Source organism: Haliotis asinina, chromosome 5 (genome assembly GCF_037392515.1).
Source record: "Haliotis asinina isolate JCU_RB_2024 chromosome 5, JCU_Hal_asi_v2, whole genome shotgun sequence".
NCBI classification, from domain to species: Eukaryota; Metazoa; Mollusca; class Gastropoda; order Lepetellida; family Haliotidae; genus Haliotis; species Haliotis asinina.
Window position 1 is genome coordinate 56,639,594 of NC_090284.1, and position 19,065 is coordinate 56,658,658.

The 19,065-nt window shown below is 39.9% G+C and overlaps 1 protein-coding gene across 7 annotated transcripts in view; it reads right to left on the minus strand.

The window, feature by feature from the left end:
- Positions 1-14,045: 14,045 nt before the first annotated feature.
- Positions 14,046-19,065, minus strand: part of LOC137284897 (ras-related protein Rab-37-like) — a 152,997-nt gene continuing 147,977 nt past the window's right edge. For all 7 annotated transcript variants that reach the window (XM_067816926.1, XM_067816927.1, XM_067816931.1 and 4 more), the window contains exon 8: positions 14,046-18,559. In XM_067816926.1, coding sequence (XP_067673027.1) covers positions 18,460-18,559 — 100 coding nt within the window. In that variant the 3' untranslated portion in view covers positions 14,046-18,459. The remainder of the gene's footprint in view (positions 18,560-19,065) is intronic.

Below are 19,065 nucleotides of genomic sequence, written 5' to 3' on the forward strand. Positions count from 1 at the left end.
TTGCATCACGCTTGATGCACGGAAATTACCGATGTTTTACAAGTGCAAATCGATGGAAGGGAGATAACTCTCAATCTGCTTTTCTTGTGCCGTCCGCCATCTCACGCAATGGCTATGAACAAATTTGCCTTGCATTCCAATGAGTACAGTTTGACAAAACGTTCAAATGTAGTCACTGTGAATATTAAGAAGGGGAATTACACCGCGTCGACTTTACTAAGACAATACATACAGGAGATGCAAGGTTTTAATCGTTTGATTCACACAGGTTGACTGAAGTGTACGATCCGTTAATCATGATTCAAACAGTTCAAAATTAACATTAGGGGGTTCAGTAAGATATATACGTTGTTCACTGGTCCCTAGGGGCCCAGCGAACATAAACAAACATCGAGGGTACCTCAGCCCATGTTCCCCTCGTGACCAAGTGAACAACTTTTAATATATCCCTTTCCGGAGATCCAGGACAATGTGTCACAAATGAAATCATATACTATATCTCAAAACAGCAACATGCTCGACTGCCAAATTGATACTATGTGCGTGAAAAGATAGAGTAAGGCATTTAGGTCACAGGAAGGTATCCCAACAGGCTACAGTTACACAACCTGTTTTGTTGATCGTCCATGACACAAGAAACAGAACACACATTCCTACCGGGATGGCTTCGAAACCCAGTTTTCTCTCATAATCCGCTCGTTTTAGTGTTAGATTGTGTATTGTGCCCGTGATGGGCGTGCGCGGTAAGAATGAGAACTTGAATCTTAAGGATAGAACAGCTGAAGGATAATTTATAAAGTTTGCAAGTAGTCTTATCATTGTGAATTTAATTCAGTGTGTCATATGTTTCATCGGAATATTTTAAAGTGTGTTACACTACGTCTGTGGAATTGTTTTGTTTGTTTTTATCATGTTTAAGTGTATCTAGTGATGGTTAAAAGAGATATATCTATTGTATAAATCTTGACGGTGACAAATGCTCAAACGTCGAAAAAGTTGTCGCAACACAGGACCAAAATAGTGTCTATTTTCGTAAATGATTTCGAATGGTTTGCGTCGATTCTCTCCTCAAACCAGGCACTGTACTTGTATTGCACTTGCTGCGACAGTTCGATTCCGCAGATCAAGTAACCGTAAGTACCTATCCTGCGCTGCACTGAAGGTTTACCACTTTGAGGCCGATCTTGCGTAGAACTTGTATGTTGATATTGGCCCCAGAAACTAGTGATTGTACTCCGGGGAACATTGAGGCGACGGGCAACAACAGGCTAAGACTCCCAAGCCTACGACCGTCCAATGGCAATGACTCCATTAACAGCAGTGAGTCGTGGCAGGAGGATATTCTTAGTTTTAATTTTGCTAAGAAATGCCAGTGACTAACTTAAAGCCTATTGCCTTATATATAGCAATGTCCCTGCTCACGATTCCTCAGAACTACACTGCAAACCACATTTTCTCTATGACATCTTCATGCAAGTTGGCACTTTGAAACGTAAACACTCATTAAAATGTCAAAATATACTTTTATTGTGCTGCTGTTGTTCACAGACCACCATTAAAATGGCGAAATTATAACAATCACACTCTAATTTTGAAACATTTTTACAATGCCATATGTCAATATCACCTTCGTCTTTCGTTTTGGGATAGTATAAAATGTTTTGCCGTTCTAGACGTTTGTGGATGAAACAGTTTCGTAAAACTCGTTGGGCCAAGAAGAGCAAGAAGGACACAAAGAGCAAGGGGAAGAACACAAAGAGGAAGAAGAGCATAAACAGGAAGAAGAAGAGGAAGAAGAGTACAAACAGCTATAGTAGGAAGAAGAGCAAGAACAGGAAGAAGAACAAGAACACAAAGAGGAAGAAGAGCACGAAGAGAAAGAAGAGGAAGAAGGGTTGCAAAGTTAGGCCTTAAATTATTTGGATTGGATGCGCTATTCTGGATTCGAGAACAGACCTGGCATTGTTTTTTTCTTTTCCGATGGTCCGATTGTAGAGCTGATGATAAATGCACAAGTCACAGATGGGACTAAAATTTTTATGTCGGTGTGGACAACTTGATGGATTATACAGATGCCTGTTTTGACAGCTTCCACTGAAAATTCAATTCATTCATGTGTTATTGTAAGTTGTTCTCTGGTCACGAGGGGATTTGATGAATGCTCGATGTTTGTGGATGTTCCCTGAGCCCGAACACGAAGTACCATATGAAATTCCCACAGATCGGTACTTCAATTGGGTACCATAAAAATTGTTGTATACTGGGTACATAGATTGGCTCAGCCAATCAGAAAGCGACATTTGTGTGTCAGGTAAGATAAGTGCGCTAGTGTAACTGCTCCACTGACCATAAGGCGAGTATTAATGCAAAAACTACTTCGAGGAAGATTTATTTAATAATATGATACAAGGAGAAACTGTAGGCACACATAATGCTATAAACAGCGTGCCAATGATTCTCATTCATCAACTAACTTAAACAGGAGATGTTAGAATTTGTATTTCAAACATTTAAATCCAAGATCTGTCGTTCATTACTTGACGTCTATGACTGAGTGAGTTTAGTTTTACGCCACACTCAGCAATATTCCAGCTATATGGCGGCGGTCTGTAAATAATCGAGTCTGGACCAGACAATCCAGTGATCAACAACATGAGCATCGATCTGCGCAATTGGGAACCGATGACATGTGTCAACCAAGTCAGAGAGCCTGACCACCCGAACTCGTTAGTCGCCTCTTACGACAAGCAGAGTCGCCTGGTATGGCAAGCATGGGTTGCAGAAGGCCTATTCTACCACGGGACCTTCACGGGTGACGTCTATGATATAGTGTTGCAGGGATCGTAATATTTCACGTAAGGTAGCACGATATCTGTTGCATGTCTTCAGCATTACCTGTGAGAACATGTATCTGTACCAAGACGGCACAGTAAAATAGTAACAGGCGGTGTAGGCTAGTGGGTAAAGCATTTACTCGAAGTGTTGTTTCCAAGTGAACAGGGCTGACCGGTCCATGGAAGTCCATGAACGGTTTCCTGTGTGGTCGCTGTTCCGTCGAAATATTCAGCTGCTCTTGATTTGCACCATTATGTGCTAAGTAGCTCAGTTGTGACAACATTCATGGATTTGTTAATGCGAGTATTGCTATTCTGACAATTATGGGAAAAAATGCGTAAATTCAGAAACAGAATGCCATTTATTCTTTCAAATCTGCCTAAAATCAGTATAGCACATAATACATGCATATCTACGTCCATCTGTGTTCATGACTGGAGGTGGAGCAGCAAACGCTCATCGTTTCGCGGACATCATCATTATCACCATCGTCGTCGTCGTAGTAGTTGCAAAGTAATATTAATATTCAATAAACATGTGCTTCTTGCAATTGCTTAGTGAGTGGGCGTGTGTTTTTTTTTCATCATACCCACTCAATATTCCTCCAGCGGAGGACACCAGAAACTGGCTTTGCATATCGCACCCATGTCCTCCGCGTCCTCAATGTCCACCGCGTCACAATCAGTTAATAGACTTAGCTGTTGCATCTCTGAAGAGATCTGATCATGGAAAAGAGTGTGTCCGTTTTTTTTCCAACTTTTCGATGTTTGCTAGGAAATTGGATATTTAGCATGTGTTACTTTACGTTAATATTTGAAGGTGACTTTGTCAATCTTCATTTTGCCTTTCACGCTGTAGATACTAAATCCACATGGCAGGTTTTTCGTCGTATGTCGGAACAAATAGATTTGTTTCCCATTCAGGTAAACCTGCAAAAGAAACGACAGAATGTTAGACAATAAGACCGATGATCTCAACGTATATATTCAACAGCACCCCTGCCCTCGTATTCAATGAAACATCGAAACATACATTCATTTACGATTCGAACACAACCTTTCATAGACACTCTGCAGGTAACGAAATGGGATGTGTGTCGGTGTAATCTCTATTCATATACAGTCCATAGAATAAATGATGAGTTTGAGTAAGCAAGTAAAGGGATCGGGTAGTCGGGTTCACTGACTTGGCCGATACATGTCACAGACACTCGACAAAACAATCCAGTGATCAACAGCATGAACATTGATCATCCGGGAACCGATGACACATGTCAACCAAGTAAGAGAGCCTGACTACCCAATGCCATAGTCTCCTGTTATGAAAAGCATGGGTTACTGAAGATCAATATTCTAACTCGGGCCTTCATGGGTTAATGCCATTATGTCAATCATAAGACCCGACCAATTACAGACAGTATTTATCTGGAATATTGTTTCGAGTGACAGTGTTACATTTACACGTTGTTATTCAATGTCTCAAGTTTCATGGTTTATTAACCATAAGAACAATTGCGTATTGTCATTCAAAATCCATTGACAACTCACCTGAAACCCTCTTTCTGAGTACACAAGGGCATATTCAAAGAGACGATTTTTCTGAAAGTTCTTCTTTACTCGAATGCTTCCTGCAGACGATACCTTTCCATTGACCATCCTTTCAAACCTAATGATTTTGGATGGAACTTGGAAGATACTTCTCAGTATAATATTGAATCGACGGTCAATGATATTCTGGAAAGTCCTGTGAAAACATGGAAAGGGTTTACGTGTAATTTAGGTTTAGATGTTTTCTTATTTCCGCCATGATCTGTGAGACATGTTATCGGGAGCTGATAAAATTATTTCATAGTGATATGATTCTGAAAACTGCCATTTTACTATAACCGCTGTTTCACTTCAGCATAATTATTTAATTGTGATGCAATAACCCTTATCAACCAAGTCAGCGAGTTCGCCTTTTACAACAAGCATTGACTGCTTCTTATCTCCGCTATGAATCTCAGATAAGCATATGCACAGGTGTTGGATCAGGGTAATTGTTTGTTGCTGGTTATGAAAATAGGGAAAGTGGGGTGGCCGAGTGGTTAAAGCGTTTGCCGAAGGCCCGGGTTCCATTCCAAACGTGTGACAGTTGTGTGATAAAGATAACTTACAATGCCAATTTTCAGCGTTGTATATTATGGATGTGCAAAAAATGACATCAAAAATTGAAACAATGATTAACCGATGACAGAGAAATACTACCTCTTTCCTTTGATTCCAATGTCGTATCGTCCCAGTTCATACTTGTTCCATGGAAGAGCTGCAATATTGCTAAAAGCGGCGTAGAACCCAACTCACTCACTCATTCGTCTATGGAGTAGGTGGCATAGCGCTCGTCATGCCGATATATAGCAATATTCCTCCAATGCTACAGCGGTGGACACTACAAACTGGCATCGCACATTGTACACAAGTGGGGAATCGAACCCAGGTCTTTGGTGTGACGAGCCAACGCTTTAACTACTAGGCTACCCAACCGTCCGTATACCGCTATAAGCACGGCTGTTTATGTGCTGTAAGACACGTGTAAAAGAATCGGTGGTGAGACTCGCTGGCTTGATGCATGTTTCCCAATTTCTTTGTGTCATGCCTATGATGCCAGGGTTTAAATTCTCCGGTTCTGACTCTATTATTTAAAGACATACAGCTAGCGTATTGCTGAATGTGGAGTCAACAATCAGACCCAACATTATGACGTCTGAATAGGGTGATTTAGAAACAATTAATATTTATGTAATATATACTGAGTTTTACGAGGCTTTTGAGAATACTCCAGCAATCCCACGGTGGGGTATACCAGAAATGGGTTCGCACTTGCATCCCCACAAAAGGCAGTGTTGAAACCGGGTCTCAGGCGTGAGGATGGAACGCTTTCACCACTACGCTATCCCCGACGCCCGCATTATACAAAAATGACTTCAGACTTTAAAACAACCTTTCGCATTGGCAAATTGAAGTGATTTTTACCTGACCATAATCTTCGTCAGTGCAATGGTAGCTGAAAGTGATGTACCATATTTGAAGTCACAGGGTAAAGTGATCCCCACGTTAGTCTGAAAAAAAAAAACAAAAAAAAAAAAAGAAAATGAAAACGTGTGTGAAATTTCAATTCTACAGTAACGGAAGCAAATGTCCGTTGTTGCGATCATATTCATATTTAGAGTTGAGAATTGAAGTCTAATTTTTCCTATAATGCATTAAGTCTCGAAAGTGTGAGTGAGAGGCATTTTTTTAAATTCGAGCAATGTCTACCGACTCAATATCTTCTAGCGCAGAGACGAAGATTTGCTAAGAGTACTGCTCGACTCGATCTTTCTCCGATTCTTCACTCAAAGCAGTTTTTAGGCGTTACAGACACAGTATCAAGCCACACGTCTCTCAAAAAACAACACTACATGTCTTCCATTAATACTATCAGCCTCCTGCGATGATACCAAGATTATTCCAAAAGAAATTATGCATAAAGACTGCAATAAAAAATTAAATAGTTCGAATGATTTAATGCAACGTTGCAATGAATAGACAGCTTGTAGCATCTATTTGCGCGCCTGTTCTGTTAAAGCGGTGGGTGTATCCTGAAGCGAGCTTCAGGAATGAGATTCGAGGTAGTTGTATGAAGGTTGTATAAAAGTGAAATCGCTAATATTATCCTTACAAAACTACTGTTGGCTGCACCAAAAAATGTTTCGCGGGCATTCTCTTTCAAAAGAGACGGGTGAAAAACACCTTTTTATTTTCTACTTTTTTCACTCAGAAATACAGCCTGAAAAGTTCAGAACGTGTTAGTGAGTTGTAGACACAAATGGATGATCGGGACGCGGCCAAGTCAATTATTCTTTCTTTTGCCAAATCGCAATTAAAGATTGTTACGCACACAAATAGAAGTGACGCGCCGGTGCCCGAGAAACATGCCACTTTTTTTTATTTAGCCTTACATGTGTAGTCAGTTGAATTATGATTTACTCTGTGTTGGTTTAAAAGATAGCCCAAATTGTGCTTGTGGAAATGTGTGCGAAAATTCAGATCGAGAAAGGGTCCTCTCAGTCAGTTCCACACTGTTCCTGACTACAGTGCTGAAACTGACGATATGAACCAAATGCAAATTTACAGTTTGACGCTATCGGGCAGCCGCAGGTGTTGTTCTGGAGCTGTCAAAGATCTGGAACTGGGTATTCGTCTCCTGTCTGGAGCAAAGCTTCATTCTTTCCAAGCTCTTTCATCATGGTGCACTACGTTGTTGTACAATGGTTTTATGAAATGCATTTATCACTGTTAGATATTCCTCGTGGAGGCATGAGTAGGTACACACGGAAAGAAATCTTAAAATTGAATACTTCCGGTCATTGGTCACCACTCGCCCCTTTCCATTCGTAACTGCTCGTCTCTTTCCATGACCTACAAGAAGACTCGTACCCCTCTCGTACGCCATCATTGGCAAGAATCGTGGCAAACCAATCAAATCGCGCGTAGTAAAACGCATTTCAAACCATGAAAATGGCGGGACTGTTGAACTTTGAAACTTCGCTAAGCTATACCGCTAATATAAACATAAACTTTGAGCTTAAAATTGGACAACTTTCAACACTAAAACATATGTGCAAAAGTAATGATAGTATTGCGGTTTTGTCCACGGGATGTTGGATATTCTAAATTCAGAGTCAGTCTAAGTAAACCTATCCTCAATACTTTTCGTTACATGGGAACAATGTGTGAAGCCCATTCTGTGGTGTCCCTCACCGTGATATTGCTGGAATATTGCTGAAAAGCGGTGTAAAACTAAACTCACTCACTCACTCGCTTTTCGTTACACTCCAGTACTGAGTCTAACAAAACCTTATAGGAGGTCGCGTCAGGTAGCCTTTGAGACTGACCAATCAGTACACAGCTTACCAAATCGCGAAAGTGCACATTCGCACATACCTTTTGAACTTTTTATCTCGAAAACGTACACACCCAAACGATTCCGAATGCTATTTAGCGTACGCTCGCTTCCGGGTGATGCACACGGTATACGTACAACCATGACAACGGTGAGTAAACAGTCGCGGAAAATAGTGTTTTGGCAATATTAAAGGATGTTATCTTGCGAAAATATTAGCTGATGGTAACCATGTCAATTAAAAGAACCCTAAAACGTATATACTGCGTAACGAAATACACCGAGACTAAGTGTACTTAGACTGAATTCAGAGCTATCTTTCCTTGATAATAGTACTAGACAATTTTTATCTCCATGCGCGTTTGCGCTTAGACAGGACCCAGTCATAAACATGGCCGCCAGAGGGGTACGAGATGCCACCCGGCTTGCCGGATTGACACGAGTAGTTACGAATGGCCCCTTTAAGAACTCGCTTGTCCCGGAATAACACGAGTTGGTCACGAATGGCTTAGATTATCTGGCGGGCCAGGTTCAGGTCATTCTCTTCCCACAGAGAAAACTCCTGTCATATCTTCCTATGTATTGATCTGCCATTACATGACTGGGTTCTGTCTAGACGAAACGTTGGCGCATCGTGCTTGGGTTCTAGTTTTCCCGAAGCACACCAGAAATCACTTTGAAAAAACGTCGCTGATGGCTCATTTAAATCTGATTGAAACCAAAAATGACTCCAGAACAGTTGCACCATGAAAGGGACGTATTAGTTCAGAGGTTACATGGGAAGACGTGGGATAGAGAATGGGTTCAAGTACACAATCAGTTCAGTTTCATCTAGCTTGAAATTCCTTTAAAAAAAAACAACCCAAAATATACCCCCCCCCCAAAAAAAAAAAAAAAAACAAAAAAAAAAACAACCAAAAACCCCCCAAAAAAACCAAAAAAAAAAAACCCAAACAAACAAAAAAACCAAAAAAAAAAAGCAAAACAAACCAAAACCAAATAAAATAACAAAACAAAACATACAAACAAACAAACAAACAACAACAACAACCACTCCCTCCCCACCCCTCCCTCCACCACACACACACACAAAATGATGGTGTGTGCATTGCTTGATCTCATTGCTTGTTGTATGCATTGCTTCTATCGTCACTGAATTAAAAAAAAAGTATCGTGGGATATAACGTGAGTCAAATCTGGATGTCTAGATCAATGAGTTATCTACACGTCGTCAATGTCCGTGGTATCACATTCACTGTCTTAGGGTTTAAGAAGTTCGGACACATGGTCTGTGTAGGCGATGCCCCTTATGATGTTTTTTTTCAATATTGTCAGGGTTTAGAGTCGGGAATCAATGTTCATGTAACGTCTTTTCCTGAGTAGGGTTGCGCCAGTTGCCTGACTCAGTGAAGTGATTTTTTTTATTTCAAGACTCACTCAGCAATATTCCAGGTCTGTTGCGGCGCTCTGAAAATAATCGAGTTTGGACGAGACAGTCCAGTGATCAACAGCATGAAGATCGATCTGCGCAATTGGGAACCGATGACATGCGTCAACCAAGTCAGCGAGCCTGACCACCCGATCCCGTTAGTCGCCTCTTACCGCAAGCACAGTCACCTTTTATGGCAAGCATGGGTTCCTGAAGACCTATTCCACACCGAACCTTCACAGGTCATAATACATAAATACTTTAGCTTAGGGGGTAGAACATGTTTAAGGTTTTATTTGGTGACGGGCCATCAGACTAAAGTTCCTTCTGAATGAAACGACCTACCTGCTTTGTCCACTTTATTTCACTGTCGGTGCAATTAACACCTGTTGTCCACGTGCCGGTGTCCAGACAGGTGGACGTGTTGCTGTGTCCACACAGGATGTAGCCCTCATTACACCTGTACAACGCCTCCGCCCCAGCATGTTGTCCAGACGAACTGACCAGCGTCCCATTGCCCACAGCTGGCGCCACCGGACATTCGTCTGAAACAACAGAGAAGATCCGACTCCGGGCGAGTACAGGTGTTATGAGCATTTCCTGATTTTTCGAAAGTTTTCCAAGATGTTGAATTATTTTAATCACTGCTTGACAAGCATTAGATGAGCCACGACCTGACAAATGGCCGCGATTTGCATATATGGGAACGCCCTGCAGAACATTCCATTTGAAACAAGAGTTGAACAAGTTAAGTTGTCGTCTAAATATTGCAAAGTTCAATTTCCTCGTGCGAATCGTGTCGTGATGGTGTTTTGGTAAACTAAATCGTTCTACGAGACAAGTGTTAAACAGTAGCGGTATTGATTTCACGCCACGGTCAAGATGTATCGCACATGCATAATCGCCAATATACCTGTAGCAACCAAGTGTATTCGTCCAGATTACTTGCCCCACCTGCTTTTCACAAAGGCTTTCACTGGCCTGTCTCATCTGAGTCTTCTCAAGCAGTATAAACACTGGCGAGCAAGGAAATTTGAAAGTTTGAAGCGTCGGGCCAAAATTCGGAAGAATCCAATAAATGGTTGTTATTTCATCCATCAAATGCAAACAATCCGATTTCCCGAGTAAGCACAAATGCAGTACCAAGATTACAGATTTTGAAGTGAAATCAATATTGTCCATGCTATATGCAAACCAAACCATATACAGGGCTAGAGGGAACTAGAACTGATCTTCAGTGACCCATGCACGTCGTAAGATGCGACGACCTTGTCGTCTTTATTAATTAATAAAAAACACCCCAATCCTAAAACAGTAAACAGATTTTGACAAGTTCCATCACAAGTGAACCAAATACTAAGTCTTGGCGACATTGTAAGTTCGATCCACTAACCATGAAGGACTAAGTGAGTGAGTGAGTGAGTAAGTTAGTGAGTTTAGTTTTACGCCCCACTCAGTAATATTCCAGCTATATGGCGGCGGTCTGTAAATAATCGAGCCTGGATCAGGCAATCCATTTGGTCAGTATATAGACAACAACATGAGCATCGATCTGCGCAGTTGGGAACCGATGACATGTGTCAAGTAAGTCAGAGAGCCTGAGCTTGATCCCGTTAATCGCCTCTTACAAGCAGAATCCCCTTATATGGCAAGAATGACAAAGTAAACGTCGTGACATTGCAAGGCATAATGTTAAACAGCAGTCAGAAGGTTCATAACTCAGATATGCGACTATAGTTCGCTATTTCTAGGTTTGTCCATTAGAATAATTCACACTTTTACTTGTGGTTACTTCTAAGTAGCGAGTATGGTTTTACACCGTCTGTAGAAATATTCCAGCAATATTACGGGGAGGGATACCACATATTAGCTTTAAGGAAACAGTGTTAGAAAGTATCTGAGGGCACTAAAGGACAAGAGGCGTGGGTGCCTCGATTCGGTAAACAGACTGAACACCGTAAACCAGTATTACTCCGGGGTTTCCTCCCTCACACCCGGTTGTAACTGGACAACATTACTGCAAAGCTATTGCGTATATCATTTTCATCGATAAATGAATCCATATTCCGAGAAAGTACTTGCTGACATTCGCAGAAAGTATGCCTGGGGCGCAGTATTTGGTGCGGGACAAATGTTCGCTTTGGTCAGTATATAGACTTGTTTGCGAAGCATATATATATAAGCTATCTTTGTTGTGATACTTAGGGTCTGTGTGGGTGCAAACAAACAATTCTGATCCCCGCAGATGTCCTACCAATACAAAGAGGTTACATCTTCAGGAAGGTGCGTGCCTGACTGCAAGCGTGTGTATTACGCTTACCTTTCACCGAAGCATCCTTGTATATCTTCACATGACCATGTGCGCTGTTACCATGACCTTCAGACGCCAAGATTCCAGACATGGGGAAGCACCTCCTGTTTGAGAATGCAAAGTATATTTTCAAAGATGACAGAGTCAGGGATGCACATCCGACGAGAGAGCTTAGTTTCGTACTTTCGTCATGGTTAAACTTGTTCCTCATGCCATGAAAGTGAAAGTGTCCCTTTAAGTCACTCCCGAAAGTTCCCTGGACAAGAAAGAACACAAAGAAGGGAATCGCCACCTTTGTCTGGACGTACTGCATTTCTCTATATGAAGTTAAAGCCAGTATATTTGGCACTCGATACTGTATTTAACACCATCAAACCAAAGGTTCGCCGACACATCTTTTTTCTGGGCTTAGACTGGGGTCTAAATGTTGATAACCTTTTCTAGTTTTGAAAAACACAGTAACACCAGACATAAGTCATCTTAGGAGGCTAATAAAAATACCGAAATTCGAAAATGCTGTAAACTGATAATCAGCATCAATATTAAATGAGAAATGCTGCTTATGCTAGTTGTGGAGATAAGGGAAGGAGGCGAGTTTGCCCTATCAATAACCGGTAAAGTAGGATCTTAGAGCTTGTTTGTCATACAAAGCTGAAAATAAACGTTATTTTCTTTCTTTAACATGTTCACCAAGGGTCGTACCGAACAACAATCAAGTTTTATGGTGCCGAAACTTGAAATTGAAATGATACTTTATTCATTAATGATTGTTAATGATGGTTTGATGTCGAACAATTTAGAATGCGGACAAAGCGAACATGTTTCGGCTTAACTATCTTTGGACAGGCACCTTGAGGACTTAAGGGAGTACACGAAAATGAAATATAAGGCGAGTGTGGCGTAAAAACTAACCAAACAAATTGTAGCCATAATTTGCATTTTGGTTCACTGTGCGTGAAGGTCCGGGGTAGAATAGGCCTTCGGCAACCCATGCTAACCACAAAAGGCGACTGTGCTTGTCGTAAGAGGCGACTAATCGGGTGGTCAGACTCGCTGACTTGGCTGACACATGTCATCGGTTCCCAATAACGCAGATCGATGCTCTTGTCCTTGGTCATTGGATTGTCTGGTCCAGACTCGATTATTTACAGACCGCCGCCATATAGCTGGAATATTGCTGGGTGCGGCGTAAAACTAAACTCGCTCACTCATTGGTTCACTTTGATATCTGATCGGAGGCATTTTCATCGAGTGATCAGCTCAGCTGCAGTGGTGTAAGCTCGTTAAATCTCAACACATAAACAGGCGCGATAACTCTTTAGCCTCCGTGTGCACATGCAGGAGTTTATAGCAGTATTCCAGTAATATCACGTCGGGGAATACCACATAAGTGTTGCATTGTACCAATGCAGGGAATAGAACTCGTTACGACCGAACGATTTATTAGTATCCACTATGGTACCGATGACTTGATGTGTGTTGTGGGCCAATAGGAATCATTGTGATGTGACGTGTACCACGATATTTGGTTAAACAATTAACGATGCTTACATTCATATTTGTGGTCAAACGAGAGAGGTAGTGGTGCTTACATGTGCTAGTTATGTCCTTTAGACCTTCTCAGTGGTACAAGCAACACTTTTTTATGTATGGAAGCCAGACTGCGTAATGGCCAGCTGGGGCACAATGGATTAATTACAATACTGTTACAAACCCCTTTAAAGGACATTCCTGCGGTTCATCCTCACCAATTCCTGGATCCGCCCATGGTCACAATTGCAGTCTGGGGTTCATGCCAATCGGTGATGATCGCTTTTACCACTACAGAACCACACGAAATACTCGAAGCGTGACATAAACTGCTTGGTCCGGTTTGGGGCAAATGCTTCACAGCGTCTGCTCAATTTTCAGCTTACAAGGTGAGTTGGGTGAGATGACTACTACAGGTGGTCGGATTCCAGTACTTGACCAATGCACTTACGCCATGCTTCTTGAAGCCTGTTGGCCGTGATGGCCAAGTGGCAAATCAATGTATTGCAGACACTGGCTCATGTAGCATTGTAGCACACATCTTCTCCTGTCATCTGAAGGACCACCTCCAAGGTATAGAGGGGTGAGCCTGGACAGCCGAAAGCCATGGTCCAAAAGACGTGACAATATGGCTTGCACTTGTTGGTCCGTGCCTGGCGTTCGGCACTAATGGGGACAAGGACTGGTCGGCTCGGAGTCAGTATAATGTGTCCGAGTTGGGTGTCATGGTATCTCAGTGAGCTAGCACTATGAAAAAAAACAAACACCCCCCCACCCCACCCCCCACCCCAAAAAAAAAAACAAAACAAAAAAACAAAAAAAACAACAAAAACAAAAAACAAAAAAAAAACAAAACAAAAACACAAACACCAAAAGTCTGGTAGTACATGCAGCCACACATACACGTCGTCCTTAATATTCTTAAATACAACGTTAATCCCTATTTCAGTTCACCTTTTTTTCACTCACTACTCGCGTTGATAATGAGACCTCGCGTGTACTTTAAGAAATGACACGTTTCTAAATCATAAATGCTTTTTATTCCAACTTCAATCTGCATTGTTCATCTTAGATGCAACACAAAATAAACCCATACACTGAAATGTAACATACTTCAAACAAACACACAGAGGAAAGTTATACTGGACACAGCTTCTCATCTAGACCTATCTTGTATAATACAAGTACCACTATATTTTACATATATATAATACTCATCTTGTAAGAGGTAACACATCACTGAACTATATGTCCTACTTGCAAGCCTTACTTCCTTCTTGATTGTTACCTGTAGGGATTTTAGCCTTGTGTCTGCTACTGGTTTGCTAGTAACCTTTAAAGTACTGCCTGCTAGAGGCTACCATTACAGTGCTGGTCTTTCTACTGGTAACCCTTAAAGCACTGCTGTCTGCTAGAGGTAACTGTTACTGTGCTTGTGTTGCTACTGGTAACTGTTAAAGCACTATGTCTGCTTGAGGTAACTGTTACAGTGCTTGTGTTGCTACTGGTAACCGTTAAAGCACTATGTCTGCTAGAGGTAACTGTTACTGTGCTTGTGTTGCTACTGGTAACCGTTACAATGCTTGTGTCTGCTACAATAAACATTACACGCATTTTCATAAGATTAACTACAAGACTTTATCAAGCATGACTGATTACTAAACATTTACGATCCTCAAAAATAATTTGGCTTTTCTTCCAAATTAATCCAAAATACAGCTAAATATTTCTTTGCACTTAAAAACAACTGATTACTGTTTTTCACACAATATTTACATTCAGTTCTTTAAGACATAAGAAAATAAATAGTCCTATACAGCAAAAAACCAGCACCTTGGTTTAACATAATATATTACCAATATGTTGTCTGGTGCTGTCCACTAACAACATCGAGATTCTTGTGGATAACTAGAGTGGGTTATTGTGTCACTTGAAATAGATACAAGCATTGGATATATACAACTTTTTGTACATTGCACATTTCTGTTTCAATTGTCATGTTAATATATTTCACAACCTAAATTGTGATGTTTTTTCTCCTATTCAGTTCTAGCCCATATAACACTTTAGCAAGATAATTTTTTACTAGTTGCTGACTTAACAGTTTTTGTACTGTAAATACATATGCTAAAACTGTAAACAAAACCAATCATAAAACAAAACTGGATTTTCTATCAGCAAGTTGTTTTATCCTAAAAAAAGGGAGAAAAACAGTTTTTCGGCCCAAAATGAAACGGGTCTATCACTCTAAACTCCAGGTTTTAAATTTTGAAGCAGTTTCTGGTAATAAACATGAGTCCACGGTTTATGGAAAAGAAAACATATACATGATGACTAAAAATTTGACAAGTCATGAGTAGCATGAAAGAATTTGATTACACAGTACAGGACTAAAATAGATCTGTGACAACATTCCACAATACATCAATGAAAAATGATTTCCATATCAATACCCAAACTCTCTAAAACATCCCAAACCCGACTTGACTGAACATCTGAAAACATCACTATTTAACAATAAATGCTTAACAAGTAAATATGTACAGTTTTGCAGTGAATTGTCTCAAGTCCATATCAACAGGGATGGTTTGTGACCACTATCTACAGCTTTAATTAACAGTGCATACACTTTGTTTCAGAGTCACTTTGCATGAATTCTACTGTAAATGTCGATATGCAGTTGCAGATCTACAGCTGTGGATCATCATTTGCAGATCTACAGTGTGGATCTGCAGCTGCAGATCTACACCTGTGGATCTACAGCTGTGGATCTGCAGTTGCAGGTTTACAGCTGTGGATCTGCAGTCAAGTGTTATCACAGGCAAGGAAATAAATAATTTCATCTTTCATGTCACAAAGCTACACATTATTCATGCATTTTCAATTGCGAAAGATGTGTTTTGAAAATGCCAAACACCAATATCAGTATAATATAAAGGGAAAGTATAATTGAGCAAAATTGTGAGAAAAAATAAACATTGCCTCTAACTAAACAGGAAAAAATAGGCTGTTTAGGCCATTTCTCACTAAACATAAATGCTAACATCATATGCATGTGGAAAATAGTAGTAAAAAAATTTCAAAGGGTGTTAACCAAGGAGGAGATTATTTTTTGCAATTAAAGACTAAAAGATGTGCATTTGTGTTAAATTGTGTGGACCTTACTGCAGGGTTTTTGTCAAAGGGCATTATTTGTAGTTTGATGCCATGAAAAAAAAACTGTACTAAATCACAAAACGCTCATCTCAAGACAACATACATGTAATGAAACTGACAATGTGTTGGCTAAGATACTGAGACACCAGTTTAAATCTCACACAGATGGAACCAGTGATGACAGAGTGGAAAGTACAAAAATAACATGAACATTCAACTTCTATTATCTGCTAAAATTATCTGAATGTCGACAAACAATCAAAATAAAAACACTGATAATTACGACCTCATTAATCCAATCAACATCTATATTCTGGACATTAGCTGTAAGGAGTGTCTGATCATCTTAAATATGACGTTACTCCTTGGAACTGTCACTCTGGACGACTTCATTGGAACCGGCAGTGTCCGGTATATAAAGGTTTCATTGTAGGTAGTTTCACTGTCAGGGAAGATGTAACAATCTGAGAATATTGCACTGTAGGTTGTCTAACAATTATACTTTTAAGTGACACAAAACAAAACAATTCATGTGTATAGTTCCTATACATTGAAAATGCTGAAAGTGTCAAATTTGAACATTGTCAGAGTACATATCTGTGGATATTAGCATCCGGATGTAGACTAGATGATGTTCAACATTGTGGCCACATTAAATATATTGATCAAGTTTATGGCAAAGAACAATACAGGAATGTCTCAATTCCATAGCATAGCAACATTGCGGGGTAAACAGTTTTATCAGGGCCCTGTGTTGCTAAGATGATTGCAACTCACATGCTATAACAAAGACTTACGATTGTTGTTGTGCTTTGATCGCTTTGAGGATGGGCTCTCGATACATGCTGCAATTGCACATGATTTTCTGAACAAAACCTAGAATAGCCGAAATATCACATAGAACATCTCTTCAGTGTTGTTAAGTTGGGAGATCCATTGACGCAGTATAAATGCCTTTTCAGGCAACTAAGAGGTCAAATTTACATGTAGCAAAACTTGGAATGTTTGTACAACAGTTAGGAGACAGGTTCAAAGTGTTGACTACTACCAAGGTAGGTCTTTCTGTGTCTTACAGATTTCACACTTCTGACATTATCAAATATATAAGTATGATTCAAATCAGTGAATGAAGCCAGATTTAGAACTTCAACTGAAAAGGAAAGTGTGACCAGACCCTAAAATCAGGTTTTTTCACAAATCATCTGAACATTTACTCTTGTCTGTCTCAAACATGCAAATTTTTCAAGTGAAAAAGACCTGGTTGTCCTTCAGAGAACATATCAATTAACCTCCACAACAATTTCTAATAGTTTTGTTCAATACATGAATAATGCTGATCCTGTGGTTCAAGAATGTCTCCATCTATTTTGTTCCTTGTGAGACAAAATAATAATATTTTTATCATATTTACAAAAAATTCTGTTTTTCACATACTTATCATTAAAACAATCTGTAATAACAATGGACAGTATCATGCTGATATACATTTGACAAAGGACATAGTATGGGCATTTTGTAAACGTGTCATTCAACTGTGACAAATATACTACTCAAAACAAGTTTGGGAACATCTGGTTCTTCCATACTACAATACATCATCTGTTATGAAACACAGACTACAGTAATACAAAAGAATTGATATTTCTTTTCTCATTTTAAGTAAAATGTATCACAAGCCCAGTGGTACTGTTCATAAGCAATATTTCAAATGAAAAACTTGTTACATTATCCCAGACTATGATCAGCTTCCCTGCTTTTTACCAAAGGAGGAGCTTTTGATTGAGGCGCTTACCATTCCATTAATTTCATTCCCTTTATTCATTCAACACTGAAGTCAACAGCTATGGAGACAGTGTGAAGGGTGAAAGTTCACCCCTGAATATCTCCATACAAGAGACAGTCATATGAGAATTAATCTTCATAACAATGTGCAGGTTGATTACCCTACAGATCTTCATTTCACATTATGCAAAATGTATCCTGTTGCAAGCCAAAGGAAATTTGAATTGCAAATGACATCCCATATTTGTCCATATTGTATTTGATATTATGTATTTGAAGGAACTTTGAATTGCAAATGATATACTATATTTGTCCATATCATATTTGATGGCATGGTATTTATAAAATTTATGAAACCTCTCCAAAGAGTTGTAGAAAATGACTGATTCTGGACTGTTTTTACTGAGGACTGGCTTTTAACTAAAGGGAGACAACTCCTCTTGGCTTGCTGATTTGGGTCTTGGACAACGGCATCAGTCTGACTCCATTGTTGCTAGCTGCAACAGCTTGCATTCTTTTTCTCTTGTTCTACATAATCTGCTACATTAAATTTCGGCTCATTGGGACGACGTGTCTTCTTCATTTTCAGATCTCTGGAAAATACATCAACATATTCGTAGATTAGGAAATTGCACTTCATGGCATTAACAGTGGATAACTGGAAGGAAACAGAGTCTGTAGACTGAACACAGAACATGATTGCTGAGTCATCTGTCAACTGACCCCAGCCAGCACCATACTTGTGGAAACTGCTTACCCAGGAAATATCTAAGGATGCATCTGTCAGAGTTTTCTTGTCGTAAGGACTACATGAAGATGAATAATCAGGTTAACTTATCCTGACATAAGCTGCAGTTTTCTGTTTGACTTAAATCCAATGACAAAGACCAAAAATATGCCTCTTTCCCTGACTGGGACACTGTCATGCTTACTAACAAGAGTTATCTTTCTTTGACCCTACCCTTCCCTCTAATCACTCACCGTGATAGACTATGCTTGAAATATGGATTCCATATCCGTGTTTGATCTGTTTATAATTCTATATGAATAAATCTATTTAAGGGCCTTTTGAGAGGATACTGCCTCATGTTGTATTTAT